This window comes from Pelodiscus sinensis, chromosome 1 (genome assembly GCF_049634645.1).
Source record: "Pelodiscus sinensis isolate JC-2024 chromosome 1, ASM4963464v1, whole genome shotgun sequence".
Classification (NCBI taxonomy): Eukaryota; Metazoa; Chordata; order Testudines; family Trionychidae; genus Pelodiscus; species Pelodiscus sinensis.
The window spans coordinates 154,686,577-154,710,988 of NC_134711.1; the positions used below are offsets into that span (position 1 = coordinate 154,686,577).

Sequence of the window (24,412 nt, forward strand, 5' to 3'; positions counted from 1 at the left end):
TAGTGAATGGACCTCGTGACTGGGCCTCCTTCATTTCAGTGGGCCTCGAGATGGTCATAACCAAGAGGGTCTCCCAGGATAAGGTAGTTTTGCTTGCATACCTAACATTTTTGGCGTGTCTTGGCTGAATTGTAGCAGCACTTTGATTGGATGCAGAGGTAAGCGCACCACTTTCATAGTCCAATGTTGTGTGCAGTCAGCACGCACCTCACTTCATTGTGCCTTTGCTTTGTATGTGTGTCACTTTAGTAATACTGGTAGGAAAAAAGTCCACAGATGGAAACCAGCGGAATCTGGCAACCCCCGAGTGTGAGCAACGGTAAACAAAATGTCTCACGAGCCACCAGGGGTGGCCCGTGAGCCTAGGCAGACTAGCCTAGGCCAAGGGCACTGCTGGTCCGGACGCCCGATGATGATGTCACGGCCATTGATGGCCGTGCAGGCGGGGGCGCTGATGGAGCCTTCCGCCTGGGGCGCCAGCTGCCTCAGCTGGCATTGGGCTGCTCCTGCAGCCACACACAGAACCCTGATAGGCTGCAGGTTACTCACCACTGCTCTAGAGAGATCTACTTCTCTATTATCTAGGGCTTTGAATGATTTTTAGTACTGCAGATGCAAGTTTCTTGTTTTCTAGTTATGGTGAGTTGGCAGCTGCCTTATTCAGAGTCTTGTAATAGGTGAACTGTATCATCTTATTGACTGCAAGGGTAAAATAGATCACAAGTTTAAAAAACTAACTAATGTAACTAAATTGCAGGAAGCTGGATATACATACATCTTTACCCACTCAGTGCAATGAGTACTTAATTTAGTTAATTGTTTTTAAAGGATAATTAGGTACTTAGTGTTTGGCCTCTGTGTAGTATAAACAGTTGTTTGTGAGTGAGGAACAATTATAAATAAAGATCACAGCATGAATCCCTTAGGGATTTTAGAAATGGCTAATGTTCAGGTTCTGTTTACATTTGTCTTTTCCAAAACTATATGCTTGGATAAATTCTCAGATATAATTGAGAACACATATAAAGCATGCAGTGGGATTGCTTGTCTTTTGTGAAGACTTGTCTTAATCCTCTTTAGAACTCAGGGGAACAGAAAGCTTCCTATTAAACTTGATTTTTGAAATAGTAATGAGACTTCTTAGTGGTTACAGTTAATTATCAGTGAAATAACTGACGTGAAAAGCAGTTTAAGCGTTACATGGGAGATCAAGATGGTACAAACAACAAAGCTGGTACAGGAAAGCTGCTAAGTCACAAAGCATCCTGAACTGAGTGGGTCCCTGATGTGTGAAAGGGGAGAGAGAAAACAATTTGAATGCATGTGTGTGAAATTACCAAGACGGTACAAGTGGTTCCAATTTTCAAATAATGGAACCAACTTCTTTTGAAGCCGAATTTTTCCTGTTTCATTGAGGACTATTGAAATTACACAAGTTAGAACTTACTGTGGTAGTTTCTGATGCTTGCAGAGCTGGCCCAAACATATAGGCAAACTAGGCAGTTGCCTAGGGCACCAAACTTTAAGCGGCACCAAAGTGTATGGAAGTACATTTTTTTCCCTGTTTAAAAATGTTGTTAATATGTTCTCTCTCATAAACCAATCTCTCAGAGATTGTGCTTCTAATACAGTGCATCTTTGCCATGTCAAAAGTTGAGTTCTGTTATTTATGTAACATTGTGGAGCATGGCTGTGAATGTAAATACAGTTAAAATGTGTCACGGCACAGCTTCAAAAGAGCGCTGCCTGGGTTTGCTGCCTGGGACCAGTATTGGCCACTCATACAGTTGAGTCAGTGTTGCTCACCACTTAGTGAAAGCCAGTCAGCGACCTGCAACAGTTGTTCTGCCATATTGCGAGATGTGAACCAAAAAAACCTCTGCACAATATTAAAACTGAAAACTGGGTTTGGAATGGAACATGTAATTTGGCCTGAATAAAAGTAGCTGTTTCAGGTGACTACTAGACCAAACGGTTAAAATAACTTGTTTTAGCTAATCTTTATTAATATGGGTGTGATAAACACTGTATAGTTTTCCACTGTACCTTTTACTTTAAAAAAAGTCACAATGGTTCCCTCTAATGTTTCCATCCATGTGCAGAATAAATTTTACGTGCACCAAGGCACCGCCAAGAGTTGTTGTTAGAAACCCATGGGTATATTTATTTTTCAAAAAGAAAAGCTTATTTAAATAATGAAATAAAAATCCAATTTAAGTTAAAACAAAATCTGAGGTTTTTAATTTTTTTAAATCTTTAATTTGTATCCACTATGCAAAGAGGGATATTGTGCCTTATTTCAAGATACACCTGGTTATCAGATCTCTTGAACAGGATGTTAATATGTAATTATTATGTATTATACCGAAGACAGATCTGAGATACTTACTACAAAACACAAATATGCAAGATAGTGGATAAATATGATCTGTATTGTGTGGGTATGCACTTCATTTTTCCAGCGCAGGATTGTATTGTGTACATGTTCACATAGACCAGCACTTTGAAAATGTTGTTAGCATAATTGCTTCTTGTTGTTTGCTTCAAATTCATAATTCATCCCTCTAGGACTGGATTTCCCTATTGCACTTGTTAATGGCACTGGGGAAATTCTGGCTCATGGTGTCACAGGATTATATATAATCTTTGCTAAATATAAGTGCATATTTGCAGATGAGTGGCTGACGAGATGTTCTGGTGCTAAAAGAAGAGATTTCTTGGCTTTGCAAAATGTGAAATATTGTAATAGACACAAGCTTGGAAGAAGCTTGAAGCTTCTTGCTCACTGAGCTGATGAGGTGAATACTCTGAACTGGAGATTGAGCAAGAGCATATTTGAAAGTTAGACAGGGCTAGTGTTCCAATTAAAGAGTTGAAATCTGGGTGTCACAGAGCTACTAGAAGAACTGAAGTGAGTGTTAAGACAAGAAAGGATTCATCCTCAGTGAGTTCACATGATGCCATATAAAAATAAAGGTCTATGTTTAGTGTTGTCAAAAACAATTAGGAGAATTTTGTATTCGATAAACCTCTGAATTGGCATCAGTTTGTTCAGCTATTCATGGGATGATCCCTTACGTTTAACATAAATAAGTGATCCGCATGAATTTGGTAAGATGACTTTTGTGGCTATTTTTGTATGGCAGGTCACAGTAATGAAAGGCAGTAATCGGAATAAGGATCATTCACCAGAAGGAGAGGGAACTGGGAAACGACCAAAGAGAAAGTGTCTTCAGTGGCATCCACTACTTGCAAAGAAAATCCTTGATTTCTCTGAAGAGGAGGAGGAAGACGACGAGGAAGAAGATATCGATAAGGTAGCCTGTCCCTTCCAAAAGATAAGCCCTCAGCATTACTCCATTTGTGATGAGAGGCAGTTCCGTAAAGATCTTTAAGTTGAGCATTAAGAGCCAGGAGCATGGTTGATAAAATAACTTTCTTAGGCACAGGAAAAAAGCATAATTAGTTAGAAAGGTGTGACAGATTTGAGGACATTAATGTGTTAGGTTTTGGGTTACAACTCCTTTTATCTTTTACTACTGTGAGGAAACAAAGGACATTGGAATAGATTTGTTGTAGGCTGAAGACACTTAATTTGAATAATTTAATACAAATATTCAGTGGTACATAAGATGTGTACCAAGGTCTATTTAAGGTAATTCAACAAGATTAAAATGAAAAACCAACGTTGAGTTTATTACTGCCAGGCCCACTGACACAGGGGTGGGGAAACAAAGGAGGTAACTGCCCCAGCGCCCAGTGATTCAGAAGAGTCCAGGGCTCCTGGCCACTGCCATTGTAGTGATGATGGCAGCTGGAGCCCCAGGCCCTTTAAATTACTGCTGGAGCCTCATGTGGCATGTTCCAGCAGTGCTGAGGGCTGCTTGGGGGAGGCTAGCCCCAGCTCTGCTCTTCCACATAAGGCCCCACCCCTTCCAGTGTATGGCAGCATCATATTTAGTCTATAACTTTCCTGTGCTATCAAATGGGCATCTGTGATCTTTGTTGTTATTCCAGGGACTTTCACTAGTCATCTGTCAGGTGGGTCTTGCCACATTGACACTTGCATCTATAAGCCCAAGGCTGAATTACTGCTGTGTATTCCAGCTGGGGAAAGCATTAGTCAACTTTTTTGTTATTGAATTGCCGGGTGCAGTAACACAACTTTTGAGTGGAAAGAGTTGCTGGGATTACACTGCACTAGTCCTCTGTGCTAGCTAATTGTTCATTTCCAGTGACACTTCACATTGTTGGTTGCAAGTCATATGGTCCAAGCTAGGTTAGCTAAGCTTGCCTTTCTCCTTTGTTGCCTTGTGATAGTTATGTAGTGGATTACTTTTGGTTTCAATTCCTGATGTTGAACTCTCCAGTGCTGGTGGCAGAGAATGTCCATCATTCGTTCCCTCTCTTAGTCTGAGCTTGAGTCTGGCAGAAGAATTTCAGAGTTGAAACTTTGGCTTGAATAAGCTTTTTACTGATCTTATCTTTGGTACAAGATGTTGGCAGGTTTTATGTGGACATATTTTAGGAGGGGTGTATGTATATCATTGTTTCTGTTATTTATATCCATTCTCACAAACTTTAATACAATGGCTAATGCTTTACATGTTTTATTGACTGATTTTTTTTTAATATTTAATATTTTGGTGCTAATAGGTACAACTTCTTGGAGCTGATGGTCTAGACCACGATGCTGATGAAACAGAAGATGATGAATCTTCAGAGCAGCGAGCCCGCAGGCCAATGAACGCATTTCTCTTATTTTGCAAACGTCATCGTTCCCTTGTGCGGCAGGAACACCCCCGTCTGGACAATCGTGGTGCTACCAAGATATTGGCAGATTGGTGGGCTGTTCTGGACCCAAAAGAAAAGCAGAAATACACTGACATGGCCAAGGAGGTATGTACTGTCCAAATAATGGATGGCTGTCACCAGAATTTGTGTTATTTGTCTCCTCTTCTGTGTATTGTCTTCACATTTAAGATCATATATTATGTATCAATACTTATTGTATCAGAAATTCTTTCAAGTGCCATTATGCAAGGTAAAAATCTGTAATTTGTGGTTTTGTACAATGCTTTAATTTTAAGGTATCTGGTGTGTATTACAATCAGTACAGTAATTCCTCATTTAACACTTGCCCGCTTAACACGTTTTCGCGATAGCATGATTTTTTTTTTTTAGGGAACATTTTTTGAATTACACGACCGTCCCTGGAATAACATGATTTACCCAGCCGATCCGTTGCCAGCAGCTGCATGGGGCTTCCCCCGCCTCCCTGCAAAGTGGCGGAGGGTTCACCGCTCACCACGCCGTTCCCGGCGACCCTCCCTCGCCTGACGCAGTGCAGGTCCTGGCAGACCTGTCATGGGCATACTCCCAACCCCCTCCACTTCCCTTCCCCAGAGCCAAACGCCTCCCTTCCCTGCTGTAACCCAGTCCCCTTTCTCCCCCAACCTTATGTCCCGGTCCCAACAGACACCACCGCTTGAAACACAACCCCCACCTTTTCCATTATTTTCAATGGGAAAATTGACCCCGTATAGCACGTTTTCACTTAACATGATCATTTTCTGAAACATATCTATAGTGTTAAATGAGGAATTACTCATGTTATTTTGAATCCGAGTGCAAGGGAAGCAGTCTGCTTGTATCCAAACTACCTTGCCCTTGTGTAATCTTATGAATGCATACAGCATTTGTATGATGCTAGCATGTAAATGTCATCTGCCCAAAAAGGCATTCCAGGAATGTCCCCAGTGAAGGCATAATGAATAGTCCATTCCATGTTAACAAACAGTACTGATAGAAGCTTCAGTTAGCCTGTACAGGACAAACTTAAAAAACAACAAATGGTCTGGTAGCACTTTATAGACTAACAAACCATGTAGATGTTATCATGAGCTTTCGTGGGCACAACCCACTTCTTCAGATGACCAGAGTTAAAAGCTCATACCATCTACCTGTTTTGTTAGTCTATATAGTGCTACCAGTACTGATAGAGGAAGCTATCTTGAACTGTGCATTTCCTGTTGATAATAGAACCTGTTAAATTTGAACCCAATATTCTGAACACTTAAATCTTTTTTTCTTTACTAATAAAATTAGTGTTCACCAAATAGTTTGGCCAAATAATTTGTAAGCTGTCAGTAAACCATGAACTTTTCACGTTGCCTATTCATTATTCTCTCTCTGATGTGTAACTGATCACCTGGCAAGGATTGCAATGACAGAATCCAATCCCCCAATCAATGAAAAATATGCCCTCAAAATCCCTTATCTGGGAATTATGTTAGAAGCTCCTCATTTCATAAAATGTCTCGGCTTCTTCTCACAATTTAAATGTGAGGCTTACTATGGGAATAGCTTTCCAAGTAAATTGGTCCCAAAAAGATTCCAGGTGCTGATGTGGGACAGGATTGGCCCATAGCCAGTTTTATAGGATAGATTTCTGAGCCTGAAACAGAAGATAGTAATTTGCTGTTTTACATGGAATGCATAGGGAACAATAGTGTTTGACTTAAAACAAGTGTTGGGGCAATGAAAAAGGAAAACACGGTGTCTGAGCTCATGGACTATACAGCAAGCACTAGATAGCTATTCTTAGGACAGTTAAGGAGATATCTATAACTTGTACATCTCATTTAGGTTCATTTGCTATTGTTTCCAAACACGCATGTAGTTTGGATATCTTGAAAGGAACTGCATTACATTGTGCGGATCTCTGGAGATCCACTTATTTCTGGAGCTTCTGGGACATGTTCAGAAATAGTAAGAAAAGATAAGCATTGTATGTGGCATGTACAAACTTTATAAATGAAAAATTATAAAAGAGATGTAAACAATTTCTGAAGCACCCAGTGGTGTTTACAGTCTGTGATAGGGTATTAAGGTGGATGAACTATGGGTTTGTTCATATTATTGCAGTTCCTAGTTTATTCTGCCCTCCCACTTCAAATTAGGCAGTGCTTTTAAAAATTAAAAAAAACTCCAGTGAGGAGATATGATACAGATATGGGAAAGAGGTTTTTTTTTTTTTTTTTTTTAAGAAATAGTCTCATATAACTGCATCTAATGTGATTGCTTTTTAAAAAAAAAAAAAAATTCTCCTGCTGAAAGAAACTTTTATTTAGTAATGACCAGAAGGGAAATAATTACATGACTCATAAGAAGTGACAGATCTGGAACTATTAATCATACTATTGTATGTCACTGTTCCTGTAATGATTTAGTTTTTCTTGGATTTAAGAACATGTTGTATGTTTGCTATTGAGGAGAAACAATATACCCAAAGGAGTTCAAATCATTAAAATGAGTTTCAAGAATGTGTGCAAGATATAAAGCTTATAATTTTTATTCTTCAAACAGTTGTGTAGTACAACAAAATAATAATTAACAACAATACTTTGCAACTGAATATCTTTAGTGCATCTTCATAATCAGGGTTAGACTGTAAAAATAAACCTATCAACTGAAACTCCATTTTAAATTATTACTTTATATTATTTAATACTTGCATTTGTTGTGGGGGTATTCTCAAGTGGGGTAACACAAATCCTGTTAAGAAATGTTGTTTGCCTTTTCCTAAAGACAGGTAATTTACAAGCTAGCAGTTGGCCACCTACAAAAGTAAAGAATAAAATTACTTGCATTTTGCTAATTTTTGTCAAATTATTGAACTGTCTAAACTGACATATTTCAGAAAATTATTATTTGAGATATTTCATTAAAAGCTTTTGACTGTGGTGGTTGGTATTCCACCATTGCTATTATCAGATCTCAAGATCTTTTACTGCAAATGGCCAGATTTAAAAAATTGAAGACCTGGAGTTTGATGTCAATGAACAAATTTCCTCAGAGTTGCAGAGCATCCATCAATTCTCATGTACTTCAGCAATTTTGAACTTCAGATCATTTATTTAGTTATCTGAACGTGAACTTAGAAATCTAGCTATAGGTATGAAGGCCAGATTTTCAAAGGTATTTAGGCACCTAAAGATGCAGGTAAGTTCCTAATGAGATGTTTAATAATTCTTAAGCAGATTGATTGCTTAACTTTTATTGCTTTTCTGGGAAATAAGTCTATCTCACTGAAGTGGAATCTTCAAAAGTGCCTATCTGCATCTTTACAATCTTTGAAAATCTGGCTCCTCGTTCTGAGAGTACTTGGAATTTTTGTTAGTTTAAAACATGGAAGTCAATGGAAGTTCTGCTATTGTTTTCAGTAGCAGCGACAGCAGACTTTTGATTTGTATCCTGTAGTCTTTGTAGATCAGCTTCAACTTAAACTATGAAACTCTGATTGCACAAAGACAAAAGCTAAATAGCAGCTAAAAACTCCCAGAAGAAGCATATGTGCTCACTGCTACGATAAGACTGAAAAAACCATTTTCTCCTTACTAGTTTTTATTCCCCAGTCAGTTACAGCTTCAATTGTTCATAAATACAATTGCCTGTTTTAATTACCTGAATGCATGAAAGAGGGGTAGTGTTCATCTCTTCAAAACGTCTCCTACTTCTCCCTTTATATTTGGGTTAGAATTTTTCAAATTGCGTAAAAAAGGGGGGAAAGGACATTACTGCAAATGCTTTGTTGAGAAACAGTTTTAAAATATGTCTTCGAATCCACAATATCTGGGTCAGCAGAATGGTAGGGCTCTTTCCTGTGGTGAACAGCCTGATGATGCAGACTGTTGCCACTCAGCAACAGATTTGAGCACTTCACACTGTGAGGACTCTTGCAGCTATTTCACTGACAGGATTGCACTCCGACCTTGTTTTGCTGCTGCTTTGAGAGCAGCTTCAAAATGAGAGGAGACAGATATTTTGCTTTCACTGATGGGAGTTTTGTTAGAAATGCCAGGAGAGCTGTGGACAATGATGTGTTCCTTAGCCAAGGCTGTTGCAGATTCACCAATCTGTGAATGGGCTAGATGCCACTAGAGGGGGACAATGCCACACCAAGCAGGAATGGGTTCTGTAGCTTCTGGATTAATATGATTTGTCAGACTATTTCTTTAAAAAAAGAGAGAGTTTATCAAATTTCTGGCCTTCCATAGTTACAGAAAAAAGCTGGAAACGATAATAATATAATATCTATTGTCATCAGTAGATCTCAATGCCCTTCCCAATATTTTGATCCTCCTAACACCCTTGTGAGATAGGGAGGTGCTATTGTCCCCATTTTGCAGATGGGGAACTAAGGCTAAAAGACTTGCCCAAGTTCACCCAGGAAACCTATGGCAAAGCAGGGCATTAAACCCAATCTTGCACATGCCCGGCCAGCCTCTTCACCCCTGGACCATCTCAAAACCACAAATTCTCAAATCCCAGAAAAGAAACAGAGACCCAGAATTTATTATTTTGAGTCAGTCTCATGATTATTTTTCTTATTCGTGTGTTGCCTGATTTGGGAGATTTAATTGCTTGGGTTTGCAATACATGGCTGACTGAAAGGAAATTTGCCATGGAAATTTGTAATGCTTCTTCCAAGAAGTGCTGGCCATCATTAAATAACTAATTAGACCGTTGCTCAACAAAACATCCTGTGATAGGAAGGCCATATCAGTTAGAGTGCTGCCTTGAACCATCTATTTTCATTTTGTTTTAAAGATGTTATTTTTAAGAAATGTTTTTAAGGACATATTCAGATCTTATTTGGGCTCCCAAATCTTTACAAGTCACTAAAAATGAATGGTGATAGAAATGTAGCCGTGTTAGTCTGGGGTAGCTGAAGCAAAATGCAGGACAATGTAGCACTTTAAAGACTAACAAGATGGTTTATTAGATGATGAGCTTTTGTGGGCCAGACCCACTTCCTCAGATGTTAAAATTCGACACTCTCCAAAAAGTAATGAACAAACACTCAAGCTATCTTACCCATTACCAAGATAGCTTCCCCAATTATCACCTCTAATACCATTAACTCACAAACATCCCACTCTCCCCACCTCTAATATCATCAACTCACAGACACTTACCTTCCTTCCTTCCCCCCCTCCCCCCCGCATCCTCCTCCTGTTCTGAAATGTGATTTGTCCTTTTCATGTGTTCATTTTTTTTAATTGTATCCTTTGGTAATATGGTTGTGACTATTTTCTTCCACTATTTGATCTGAGGAAGTGGGTCTGGCCCACGAAAGCTCAACATCTAATAAACCATCTTGTTAGTCTTTAAAGTGCTACATTGTCCTGCATTTTGCTTTAAAAATGAATGGTAATTGAACAATAGACAGGATTTTTTTTTAAGTATAAATAGATGATGTGTTATAACCCTGAGGGCTCTATTCGGGATTCTGTGCTTTTAACTGTAGGAACAGGAAATCTGATTCATGAGTGGGCTTCGTGTTCTAACAACAGAAAGTAAAGCTCTTTCTGTGTGTGTGTGTGTGTGTGTGTGTGTGTGTGTGTGTGTGTGTGTGTGTGTGTGTGTGTGCGCGCGCTTCTTGCCTTGATGAAGCTGTCTGCATGTAATGCACATTCACTAGTAAAATTCTTCAAGCTGAATTTAAAAAAATTAGGAGGCGCTATTAATACATGCGCTCTATTCAAGATGTACAGAGAAAATATGTGGGTCAGCAGCACCTACAAATTATGTACAGAAAAGCTTATAAATAAATAGATACCTCACACACTTGGTTTACATAATATTATTGGGGTTTTTTGAGGTGGATTATCCATATCCATTCTACAATCGAGCTGGACAGCAACAGTTGATAGATTAAGACTGAAATAGAAAGTACAAGACACATACAAACAATGTTAATACTGCCACAAGACACACAGGGATTTGCAGTTCACATGAATATTGATCCGGAAAAGCACTGGAGTAGATCTGTTAGAGAACATGGTTTTAATCAGTTGCCAAAGGATTTTTTACATGGAATCAGAATACTAGACTGGAAGGGACCTCAAGAGGTCATCAAGCTTAGTGCTCTGCCCTCGCAGCAGGACCATCTACATCATCCCTGATAGATGTCTCTCCAACCTGCTCTTAAATATCTCCTGTGATGGAGACTCCGCAACCTTCCCAGGCAATTTATTTCAGTGTTTAACCACCCTGGCAGTTAGGAAGTTTTTCCTAATGTCCAACCTAAACCTTCCTTGCTGCAATTTAAGCCCATTGCTTCTTGTCTTGTCTTATAAGAGGCCAAGGAGAATAATTTTTATCTCTCCTCCTTGTAGTACCCTTTTATATACCTGAAAACCACTATCATGTCCCCTCTCAGTCTTCTCTTTTGTAAACTGAGACCTTTAATCATTTTTGTTGCTCTTCTCTGGACCTTCTCCAATTTCTCCACATCTTCCTTGAAATGTGGTTCCCAGAACTGGACACAGTACTCCAACTGTGGCCTAATCCGTGCAGAGTAGAATGGAAGAATCACTTCTCATGTCTTGCTCAGGGTGAAGTATGAGGGATCATACAAATGTTTAGCATACCTGGCACATAAATACTTTGCAGTGCTGACTACAACAATGCCATGCAAATACTTGTTGTAATCAGTATTAGTCTTACTTTCAAGTGACATTGTAAATAGGTAGCAGGCAGCATTATCTCTCATAAGTGTAAACAAACTTCTTTGAGCAATTGGCTGAATAGAAAGTTGGACTGAGTGGATTTGAAGGCTCTAAATTTTTACATAGTTTTGTTTTAAGTGGAGGTAAAAAAAATTGTACATTTGTAAGTTGCAGTTTTATGCTAAAGAGATTGCTCAACAATATTTGTATGAGATTAATTGAAAAATACTATTTTTTATCTTTCTCTGCAAATATTTGTAATAAGAATAATATAAAGTGAGCACTGTATATTTTGTATTTTGTGGCGTAACTGAAAGCAATATATGAAAATGTAGAAAAATATCTAAAACATTTACAGTAAATGTAAATTGGTATTCTATTATTGTTTAACTATAAAATTAAAACTGCAATTGATCTCAATTATTTTAATCAAGTTAAATTGTTTTGAGTTAATTGCATGAGTTAACTGTGGTTAATTGAGAACCCTAATATGGGACCAAAAAGCAATTTTAATATTTAAAACATCACTGTGATATTACAAATTGAATAAAACATCTTCTAACCAAATCTCCATCAGAGCCAGGATTATCTTGTGTCTAGATAAAGTGGCTAGTCCCTCTTGTTGTCAGAAATGTACTCAAACAACTTGGATATATGGTTTGTGTGTTCGCAGCCACAGTGCATTCTAATACTATAGACTGCTATGCATTGTGGTAAATTCTGATTAAGGGCTAGGAAAAAAGTTTCAGATGCACTGTCACAGAAAATGAGTCAGTATCTCTAAGTACTTGGCCTTGAAAATAATATAACTCAAATATCATAAAATACAAAGTTGTCTTCCTCCCTCTCCCAAAAAAAAGCAAGTGCAGAGCAAGAAGCCATTAAATCTTGCTATCCTTATCTCTGAATGGTTTTTTTTTCCAGCTACTGATAGCACACAAGTTTTATCTGTGAATGTAGTTAACTAAATAGCTGTCCGATTAGATCAGGGATGGGCAAATTCCAGTCTGCGGGTCGGATCTGGTCTGTAAGGTCGGTCCCTGGTGGGTCTTCACCTCTATATTTACCTGCACCTCTGCAGGTATCGGGTAATTGCAGCTCTTGGGGACAGTGGGAAGCAGCATGGACTGGGACACCACTTACCACTGTTCCCATTGGCTGCGAACGATGATCCGTGGCCAACGAGAACGGTGATTGGCTAATACCTAAAGAGGTAAATATAGTTGCGGTGACCCACCAGGGACTAACTCGGGAAAGATGCCTTTATTTGATCCTAAGAGTAGGAGATCTCTTTGGGCTTTGTGAGAGGGGCAGAGAATCTATTCAGATGGAACTATTTTCAGAATCTAGACTTATGTACACTCTAGATGGTAAACACCAGGAAAGAGAGGAAAACCTTTGTTATGTTTAAATTCAGTTTAATAACTTCATCTTGTCAGCTTTGTTTTGGTGTTCAGACTAAACTTAAAGCACAGGATTAGAGATATGACTAAGACCTTTGAAACTCCACAGTTGAGAATGTGAAAGTCTATATGCTGAACTCAACACTTTAGTGAGTAGAGTGCTCTCCCATTGTCCTGTAAATATCAAACTGCCATGTCTGAGATAAATATTTTCCTTACTGCTTATTATTTTTCCTTTCCTATCTAGTACAAGGATGCATTTATGAAGGCAAATCCTGGCTACAAGTGGTGCCCTACGACAAACAAACCTGTGAAAACCCAGTCATCCACTGTTACAAACAGGAAAAAACTGTGGGCTTTCCCACCAGAATCTGCAAAAGATTTATCAAGCCCCAAGAAAGTGGCAAAGACTGAAGAAATGCCTCAGCTGAACTTTGGAATGGCAGGTGAGCTTTCTGTCTTTGTTCCCTGTGAGCAGGGCTGGCCAACCTATTAAAGGCAAAGTGCCACAATAGTTGGGGGGACAGTGCAAAGGGCCACTTTTGGTTGAGCAAATAAAAAGGAGGACACTGCCCCTTTAAACAAAACTCCGGATGGCTTTTTGACCACATCAGACTCCCGTCGGCCAGCGCCATCTTGTCGGTGCCATTTTGCTTCGCTGCACCAGGCAGCGAGCATAGGGAACCAGGGGTCGGGATCAGTTTTTAGGGGCACTGGGATGGCTTCACGAGCCACAGGGGGGAAGAGCCACATGCGGTTTGCAAGCCGCGGGTTGGCCAATCCTGCCTCTGAGTATTGGCACTCTCCCTGATGGCATTAGGAGAGTCTTTGCTGAAAGACAGACAGACAATCTTTCTCTATTCCAAGAGTAGTACAATTCCATGTTCTCCATTCCATGTTACATACTGGATAGAGCCTTATTCAGGAAAGCACCCTACTTAGGTGCTGTGTACTGTTCTGAGTAGAGGTAGACTTAAGTTCATTTAAGCTGACTTACGGGAGCCTGATGTGGGCCAGAGATCTGACAGCATCTGAAAGTGGGACAGTTTCTGGTCTAGATCCAAAGCAACCCATTAGTTAGAGCTAGGTCTTTTCCCTATACAGGCAGTCCCCGGGTTACATACAAGATAGGGACTGTAGGTTTGTTCTTAAGTTGAATCTGTATGTAAGTCGGAACTGGCGTCCAGATTCAGCCGCTGCTGAAACTGACTGCCAGTTCCGACTTACATACAGAATCAACTTAAGAACCCCAAGCGTCCCCAAGTCAGCTGCTGCTGAAACTGATCAGCAGCTGATTCCAGGAAGCCCAGGGCAGAGCAACTCTGCCTCGGGCTTCCTGCAGTCAGCGCTGGTCAGTTTCAGCAGCAGCTGACTTGGGGAAGCCTGGGGCAGAGCAGCTGGGGTGCTGCTGGGTTGCTCCAGTAGCGCCGCTCCTCGGTGCTACTGGACCAACCCAGCAGCACCCCATCTGCTCTGCCCCAGGCATCCTGATTCAGCCGCTGCTGAAACTGACCAGCAGCGGCTGAATCAGGATGCCTGGGGCAGAGCAGCTGGGGTGCTGCCGGGTTAGTCCAGTAGCGCCCAGAGCGGCGCTGCGGGACCAACCGGCAGCGCCCCAGCTGCTCTGCCACAGGCGTCCGGAGAAAAGCCTAGTCTGCTGGGGGCGGGGGGCGTACTAGCTGCGCCCCACCCCAGCAGACCAGGAAGACGCGGGCGGCAGACCGAGACGCACCACGGTCCCGCTGCCTGGGTCCTCCGCGGCTTTGCTTCCTGTCTCCCTGGTCTGCTGGAGACCAGCAGACCAGGGAGACGGGGAGCAAAGCCTCTGAGGACGCCAGCAGCGGGACAGCCGTGGGGCGTCTGGGCTGTCCCGCTGCCGGCTTCCCCCGAGGCTTTGCAAAGCCGCGGGGGAGCTCGGGCAGCGAGGCAGCCCAGGCGTGCCTGGGCTGTCCCGCTGCCGGCTTCTCCGCAGCTTTGCTCCGTGTCTTCCTGGTCTGCAGACCTGGGAGACGCGGAGAAAGCCCCGGAGTACACGGGCGGCAGGACCGCGAGGTCCCGCAGTCCGTGTCCTCCGGGGCGAGCCCCGTTTGTAACTGCGGATCCGACGTAAGACAGGGACTGCATGTACATCAAAAAAGTATACTTACTCACTGTATGTGTTTTCTTTCTGGAATTGCTCATGGCACTGTGCTATGTTTATCAGTCTCATGTCAATAGAAATGACACTAGAAACTACTAAAAAAAAGTTAGCTATGTCCCTGTGGGTGAAAATATTTAAAGAAGCAAATCCTTTATGATGCTAAAGATCTCCTACGAGGAAATTTCATTTAAACCTAATAAAACAAAGCCTGCTTTTATTTTTATTTTTTTTTTACTGGAAAAGTCAGCATGGATAGGGGATAGAATGAGTGATGTACTAAGCATCCTCAAGTCTCATTGATTCCGTGAGAGATGAGTATGGCCAGAACTTTCAGGATCGGGTCTTTGATCAATACAGGCTGTATGCTTGAGTTCTAGCAACTTTACAACCTAAAATGGCATAATTGGAAGCCACTGGAAGGGGACAAAACAAGCTCTTTTTCTCCCTATCTCATGTTTTTAAAGTCAACATTTTCACAGAGTGCCACAAAAGGTTTCAGACTTGTTTAGTGTGGTCTGTGCTATGCTTGTGACAGATTAGAAAAGCCCTCTGCATTGGAGAGCCTACAGACAAAGGTGTAGGAGAAATTTGTGTGGGGAACAGGTTTGAAAGGATAAAAAGCTTATATCCAATTTTGCTCAACTCAGGGGTATGAAAGTTTCCATAATGAAATTGTTCCTCAGCATGAAGGAACTGTGAAATGTATTTCAAAATGAGGCTTATCGTGCTAGTAAATTACATAATTTGTGTAGCTTGTTATTTGAGAGCCCAGCATCAGATACTGTAAATCCCTTCATTCCATCCTGCTTTTAACATTGGCAGAATACCATTAACCATCTTTAAGTGTTCTTGAGATTACACGGTCAGCAGCTAGAATGACTTATTCCTCCTGAGTGTAACTGCCTCCCCTCTGTACTGATAAACACATACAGTTTTCTTTAGTATAAATAGGGTTTTAATCCAGAAAACATGAAGGATAGCAATTTAAAGTTAGTCAACCACTGCAGAAGAGTTAAAATCAACAGAAAAAACCACTAGATTTCAGGTAGGATCTGCTACATTGAATGAAAAGGAATCCTTCATCTTCCTCGGAGTAAACAGCAATCATCTACAAGCAATAATAGGAAGGTTTATAAGTTCTGGTCCTAACAGTACAATTAATTATGCAGGTGCTTACCTCTGCTCAGGTGAGCAGGCTACTTGTGAGAATGAACATACAAACTCCCAGACTGAATCAGACCAAAGGTCCGTGTAGCCCAGTATTCTGTGTTCCAACAGTGGCCAATGCCAGATTCCCTAGAGGGAGTGAACAGAACAGGGAATCATGAAGTGATCCCTCTTCAGTCATCCATTTACAGCCTCTGACAAACAGAGGCTAGGAACACCATTCCTACCCATCCTGGTTTATAGGTCCTAACAGCCATGAATTTATCTAGTTCTTTTTTGAACTGTTAAAGTCCTGGTCTTCACAAAATCCTCTGGAAAGGAGTTCCACAGGTTGACTGTGTGCTGGTGAAGAAAAACATCCTTTTGTTTGTTTTATACCTGCTACCTATTAATTTCATTTTGTGACCCCTATTTCTTATGTGATGGGAACAAGTAAATAACTTCTCTTTCTCCTTACCTGTCATGATTTTATAGACCTCTGTTATATCTCCTCCCAATCTCCTCATTTCTAAACTGAGAAGTCCCAATCTTTTTAATCTCTCTTCATATGGCACTCACTCCAAACCCTAATAATTTTTGTTGCCCTTTTCTGAACCTATCTAGTGCCAAGGTATTCTTTTTGAGATGAGAGCACATCCGTACGCAATATTCAACATGTGGGCATACCATGATATTCTCTGTATTATTCTCTATCCCTTTTTTTAATTATTCCTAACATTCTGTTTGCTTTTTTGGCTGTCGCTGCACATTTAGTGGACATTTTCAGAGAACTCTCCAAGAGAAATTTAAGCATAGATTTGTTTAGTAGAAATAAATTACCGTATATTCCGGCATACAAGACGACCTCTGATGTTAAAAAACATCCCCCAAAAATCGGGGGTCGTCTTGTACACCGGATGCCCCGCCGCCGGAGCCCCTCCACGGCTTTGAAAGCCTCGGGGGAAGCCGGCGGGGGGGCATCCCAGGCGCGCATGGGCTGCCCCCCCGCCGGAGCCCCTCCGCGGCTTTGAAAGCCTCGGGGGAAGCCGGCGGCGGGGCATCCCAGGCGCGCCTGGGCTGCGCCCCCGCCGGAGCCCCTCCGCGGCTTTGAAAGCCTCGGGGGAAGCCGGCGGGGGGGCATCCCAGGCGCGCATGGGCTGCCCCCCCGCCGGAGCCCCTCCGCGGCTTTGAAAGCCTCGGGGGAAGCCGGCGGGGGGGCATCCCATGCGCGCCTGGGATGCCCCCCCGCCGGCTTCCCCCGAGGCTTTCAAAGCCGCGGAGGGGCTCCGGCGGGGGCGCAGCCCAGGCGCGCCTGGGATGCCCCCCCGCCGGCTTCCCCCGAGGCTTTCAAAGCCGCGGAGGGGCTCCGGCGGGGGCGCAGCCCAGGCGCGCCTGGGATGCCCCGCCGCCGGCTTCCCCCGAGGCTTTCAAAGCCGCGGAGGGGCTCCGGCGGGGGGGGGGGGGGCAGCCCAGGCGCTCCTGGCGGCTTTGCTCCCGGTGCCTCTGGTCTGCTGGGGACCATCTCCAGCAGACCAGGGACACCGGGAGCAAAGGAGGCGGAGGGGCGCTGGGGTATAAGATGAAACCCTATCTTTTAATTAAAAAGATAGGGGGTCGTCTTATACACCCAGTCGCCCTATACGCCGGAAAATACGGTAAGCAAGTGGCCTGGAGTGGATGGGGGAACAGAGGGATCTGAATTGACATTAATCCTCCCATATGTGCTGAGTCCAGTCCAGCACCTTGTTTCCAGACCTCCCTCCTTCTGTGGAGACCACAGTGTTTTTATGTTGTCTAGGAATAGTGTACTGCAGTCTGTGTGTCACAGATTAAGTTAGTAGGGCTTCTGCTCCTACCAGCACACAGTTGCACTCTATTACTGATGAGGATATGTTCCACCAGTACAAAAGTTGTCTGTGAAAGTACTGCATGGTCGTAATGGAGTTCACATCACTGAATTGTGAAAGGGCTAAGTGTTGCCATACAACTAAAAAATCTTTTTGACAGTTCTCTATAGGGATGTAAAGGGTTAACTGGTTAACCGTAGATGGGGGAGAGAGGACTGTTCTAAAGTTAACTGGTTAAACGTAGCGTTTTATCTGTTAACATTTAAAGTATAATTAGCATCCCTAGTTCTCTACCCGTTGCAGGTAAATGTACCTTGCTGAAATCCTCCTTCCTCATACTTGCAAAAACTCATTCCCATCTGACTGTTGCCTCCAAGATAACGAACTTTGAAATCCCGACCATCTATTGCTAGGAAACCAGACAGTAGCTGAACCTAGGAAGAAGTAAAAAGCACAGGATAGTTGTTCTTTAAACCACTGGTACTCCCTTAATAACATCCACCTTCAGGAAACATATCTCTAGAAAAATGTGTGGTGTGAAGGACACCGCATGTTACCAGTTTCATTCAGCATGTGTTGGTAAATGTTTTCTCTGCTTTTATGTGTAGTAATATTAGGAAAACAAATACATTACGGAAAATCCTTCTTGCCTTTTACAAGTTGTGTCATTGGAGTTAATAGGAGTTACCAATACAAGTATAGTACAAAATTTGTCTTTGTTTTAAAGAAGGGTACTTTCTGTACAAGAAACTTCCATTTCACCCCCTATATTTTTGACCTTTTAAATCAGATATATGACATCTGACACTTACATTAGACTATCTATTCAGTGTCACTAGCAGGGTCTTTATTTATTTATTCCTAAAGCAAGATAGAAATAGTAATGGAGTATTATTAAAAGATGTCTCTCTCTATGGGGTATCTTCTAGGGCACGAGGCAAAACTTAAATAATTTAACATGCAGACATTCTGTACAAAGTCTCTCTTGCATAGACATTTCTTGCAGTGTCTGTCTTTTTATTAGATATAATCCAGTAACAGTAAAGTACATCATTTGCAAAGTGATACTCTTGTTTGCTTTAACAAGAAAGAAAGCCATAGTTAAGGTCACAAATCAACTTCCATGATACTATTAATATTTAATATTATTTTCTGAATAAAACCTATAATGAGAGAGATCTCTTCTTTATTAGTGTTGAATACCTGTACATAATTTTAAAATAGTATTTACCATTTTAAACTATCTTTCTTAGTTTGTCTTTAGTGCCATAAATAACACTTAAAGAGAAAAGGGTAGACACATAATGCAGTGTGTTATCACACAACTCTTCTTTTCCATTCTGTTACTTCATTTTGTAATTTGAAACCTTGGTAGCAGTATTTTTGTCCTCAAGAGCAGACAGCTAACCTTCAGCTCTCTGCTTCAGCTGCAACATGACTATTCTTTACTTTCTTAAGCAGAAAATTAAACTTACACTTTCCACTAAGCTGTCATTTTTTCCCTTTTTATTTCTGTTTTTAAATTCATGTTGCAACTACAGTAACACTTTAAAATAAAACCCTAAATCTTACCCTGTGATAAAGAAGGTACTCATTTAAAGGGGAGAGAAACAAGACCTTCTTTTAGAAAATAAAATGAGTAGAAACGGAGATTTGGAGCAGACGATCATAGACATGGTCATTTGTATTTGAAGGATAATATTTTCCTTTCACCCACCAAATTCCATTGCTTTGATGTCCCGCAACTGGAAGGACAAGAACTGCTGGCTGTCAGTGCAGTTGGACTGCTCTTCTGGTGAGGAGGGCTTTTAGAATTGGACAGTTTGGTCTGGCAAGACAGTATTTCTGTTGTGTAGTGTGCCTGAATTCCACTCCTGTCCTGCCTTCTGCATCTAGAGTTTTTTCTGTCCCCTGCTTTTTAAAAATTCCACATCAGTGCACCAAACCAGTGTATTTTCATTTTGAGGATTACTTTATCTTCTCCTTACTACGATGATTTTAAACCTGTATTTGGCCCCATCAAGCTTCCATTTTTTACCCCTGAGAAATTAAATGGGAAAGTGGAAAAAGGCTCCTAAAGTTTCGAGAAGAAAAATGGTTGTCTGATCAACACAATGGACAGGAATTTTGGAGGTGTGGGCTCAAATCTCAGCTCTGTAACAGACAGCGTATGAGACTTGGGAAAGTGATTTTATCTCCCTGATCCTCAGGGTAAGCCTACAGAGTATTGTAGCCCCAGGTGTGTAGGACCGAGGCTTGTGGACTCTCTGTTTTCCAGCCTGTATTTGAGCATCCGTGCTGTATTGTAAATCTCATCTTAAAATTACTAGACCCAGCCATGCTAATCTATACTGTAGTAAGCAGCTCTTCTAATTTGAGATTACGGTTTGACCTCTGTCTGCACTGCAAAATGCCAGGACACTTGGACCCACTTCACAGGCAGGCTCACACTTTGACCCACACACTAGCATGGTCCAAGATCCAGGCCCTGAATGCTTGCTGACCAGAGTCAGACTGATTTTTTTTATTTGTGTGTGAACAGAAGCGGGGGGTGGGCTCAAACCTGCATCAAAGTCCATGCTTAGTGTTGAGTATAGACATACTTCATCTGTAAAATAAGGATAATTATTTTCTTTCTCCTCCCCTTGGTCTATCTTGTAAGTTCTTGTAGTGTTTTACTGTAGGTACAGCACCTAACATAACAGGGGAAGCCTAGAGGCATTGCTCTAATATTAGTTACTTGTAATAATAAAGAAGGCAAGTTTTGAGAGATCCCAGAAGAAGACACTCTGTAAGTGCACGGTGTTACTGTTTATTGCTTTCACTGTTTTTTACTAGTAGAATTCTTGACATTCAGGAAGGCCTGGGAGGAGTAATATCAAAATCAGACATTTATTTTTTTAAGATTACTTCAACCCTACCTCATACGATATTGACTGGGTGATAACTGGGCCATTTGCCCAACCATATGCCTGAGCTGTATTGGTGCTATGGATGAAGAGAAGGCTTCCTTGTCCAGAGCTGTCAGCCTGGCCTACTTGAACCCAATTCAGCTCTGGTTAAAAAATAATCAAAAAGCAAACATGCTTCTCTCTTGTTAAAAGAAAGCTTCCTCTTGTTCTGCAGCTGCGGGAGGGTTACTCCCCATTCTGAGCTTTCATTTCCATAGTAAATATTTGTGATTTTAGTCCTGTTTTGCATGTGCTTGGTATGAGATCGTACTTGCAGGTTTAAAGATGTCTGTCCACTACTACAGTGCTTGGAACCTGTGGCAGTAAAATTGTAAATCCACACAAAGGAGAGAAAAATCACACACATCCAATGAAATCCCTCATACAGCTTTGAATGTCTATCCCAGAGGGAATGTAGACATGGTGATTTGTGATTCTCTTGGACTGGCTCTGTGGCATCTTGCTTTGGACTATCTGTGACACGTAGCCTTTTAAGGTTTTTCACTATGGACACTGGGTCCTTTCTGCATGCAGATGAATCCCCTTCATATTTGTTTTTCTCTTGAACAGATCCTACACAGATGGGAGGCCTGAGTATGCTGCTTTTAGCAGGGGAACATGCCTTGACTGCACCAGAGGTAAGTAACTGTCTCTCCACCCCAACCCATCAGTTAGTAGCAATGCCGAATAGGAATGTTCGACAAATATTAATGTATTTTATATTATTTTATAAATAAATATTAATGTTGTTATATATGATATATTAATGTGCAATATATTATATAACTAATATATTTATATTAATATATATTAATTCAGTATACATCTTAGCCAACATTTCGCATCCGTGTGTGTGAAGCATGGCTTGATTCTCTTTAAATCATGATTTTGGTGTGTTTTTCAGGCCTGCTAATGGGGGGTGGAGGGAGGCAACTGCCCCAGGGCCCAGTGATTCAGAGGGGCCTTAAAATCGCTGCTGCTGCCGTACGCGGCATGCTACAGAGCACCAGGCAGCACACTTTGGAAAGGGATGCAGTCAGGGCAGTGCCATGGGCTGGTTGTTCTGGTCCCACCCCTTCCAGCCGAGGCTCTACCCCTAAGGAGCCAGGCCACCCCCGAGTCTGCCAACTCACCTAGTGTCTTCTGAACTGTAGCCATATAATGTCGCGGATCGACTTCAGTGATACGAGATGAGAATAAGACCCCTTACATACTCCTATTAAGAGATCGTTGTTGTCAAAACCAGAAGTGCTGAAATGTTCTGATTCTGTTAGAGCATGGATTGCAAGGACTGTCTCTGCGCGTGTGTGTGTAGTGCCTGGCACAACTCGGTCCCTTTCCTGACTTGGGTCTTTGAAAGAGAGAGCAAAATAAATAGTTAATAATATATTTACATTGGCCATATGTAAGCTTTCATCTTGAAAAGGCTGCAAGAGTTAGCATGCATTCAAGGTATTATAGCCTATTCCTGTTATTTAGGGCTCGGTTATGCACAGCAGGTATAAATGTTTTTTAATTCATTCAACTGTAATACAAACATTTTACATTTATGTAGGATCTGGTAAATAAAAAAAGTCTTTTCATTTCTCTGGCAGCAGAGGGACCCTGTGGGTTTCAGCAGATTGGTTACTATTTAGGGTACATTTGAGGGTTCAAATCGTACATTTGGTGTCTCATGCCAAACCAGTGCATTATGATGGGCATTGTATACCACAAGTGAGATGTTTGATGCCCAGCTTTAAAAATTTGGACATGTGACACACATTCCTATTCCAAAAAGTATATAAAATGACCTGCTTGGCTCCAGAAGGGGGGGAAATATTTTTCCTGTTGCAAATGCTGAAAACAGTAAGGCTACGTCTACACTGCGGAGCTATTTCGGGATACAGGAAGTATCCCAAACTAGCTATTCTATGTCTTTAAAGCAGCCCGCTGTTTAAAAATAGATTTTGAAATAACGGGCACACTATTCTGGCATCCCTGTAACCCTCGTTTCATGAGTGTTAAGGGACATTTCAGAATAGCCTTTTATTGTGAAATTACCTTGAAATAAGCTATGCAATTTGCAGTTATCTATGTGGGCCTGTCTCTAGACGGCAAGATGAATGCTACCAATGAGTTTCACAGCTATTTGCTAGTAGCCAACAAATGCTGAACTTCAGCACCATCCAGGTTCTATAGCACCATGTACTCTAATAGTTATAGACCCATCTACTCTTTATCTGCCCTTCTCCTTCCCTGCCCCTATCTCCCCTTTCACTCCTCCCTTTCCCCCACAAGGTCCTGTCCTTGACAGAAAAGACAGTTGACTTGCTTTTGATTCTGTTGCTAGGTGCCAGGGCGTCCCACAGCAGCCAGAAAGAGCAATCGTAGAGAAAGTCCAGCTAAGTCACTGAGATGGCACTTCCAAGGCTGTTGTGACAATTAGTTAAGATTTAAAACATGGTGTGTGAGTGCTACAATTCACCAGAATGCACATGCAGCCTTGCACTGACTAGGGACCTAGCAGATTCCAGGCATCAGTTATTTGGGTAGTTGTCCTTCACAAATCCCTTTTCAATGCTGGCATTTACACTCCCTCCAGCACAAGCAGCTGCGCTCTGCTTCTGAAGCAGGGGGCTGAGAGGTGGAAATCAAACTGAAGATCTGCTACTATGTAACATGAGTTCAGCTTGGGGTATATTCACAAGAATCATGTCAGTTAACCCGTCTCAGGATCCTTTGGCAAATGCAGCATGTAGTAGTGTCATCCTGTAGGTGCATTTAGCTCAGGGTGCACGGTGTGAAGACCAACCCATGATGGTAAAACAGACCCCCAGGAACAGGCATCACTGTTGAGACAGTAATATGGGCTAAAGTGCTTTACTAGTTATTAAATCTAAATTAAAGAAGGGGGACACTAGTCTTAACATACATTTCTTGGAGATTAACTGGAATATGAAGATACAGAACTGTTAATCCTCAATAAATTAGCTGACATTCATGGACTTCCTTGTTAAGGCTACATAAAATGAGGTGCCAAATGTTACTCATAGTTGTAAAAGCTGTGAATGTGTATATATGAAGAAGGAGAAAAGATGAATCAACAGTGGAATTTGCATTGTAGCGCTGTAGTTTCTGCCCCCATTCCTTTTGTTCATCATGCTGCCAGCTACATCCCTGTTTTCATAATTGTTCAACCAACTACACTGTTTTCCACTGTTGGTTCAGTTTTGCTAGCCAACATAGTGTTTAAACACAAAATTGAGTTTATTAGACAGGTGGTCAGGAGACATTAAAGGTGCACACAACAAAAGCAAAATGCTTTATGGGAACAACAGAATCTGAAAAAGGTTTGGGATGTGTTAACTTGTCTCCAGGGGAAATGCCTCTTGTTTTCAATTTGACATCCCACGGACAATATCCTGTT

At 41.6% G+C, this 24,412-nt stretch overlaps 1 protein-coding gene across 14 annotated transcripts in view; it reads left to right on the forward strand.

Moving 5' to 3' along the window:
- Window positions 1–24,412, forward strand: part of BBX (BBX high mobility group box domain containing) — a 189,098-nt gene that overhangs the window by 107,192 nt on the left and 57,494 nt on the right. For all 14 annotated transcript variants that reach the window (XM_075908083.1, XM_075908117.1, XM_075908164.1 and 11 more), the window contains 4 exons: window positions 3,147–3,317; window positions 4,657–4,899; window positions 13,167–13,365; window positions 21,574–21,641. In XM_075908083.1, coding sequence (XP_075764198.1) covers window positions 3,156–3,317; window positions 4,657–4,899; window positions 13,167–13,365; window positions 21,574–21,641 — 672 coding nt within the window. In that variant the 5' untranslated portion in view covers window positions 3,147–3,155. The remainder of the gene's footprint in view (window positions 1–3,146; window positions 3,318–4,656; window positions 4,900–13,166; window positions 13,366–21,573; window positions 21,642–24,412) is intronic.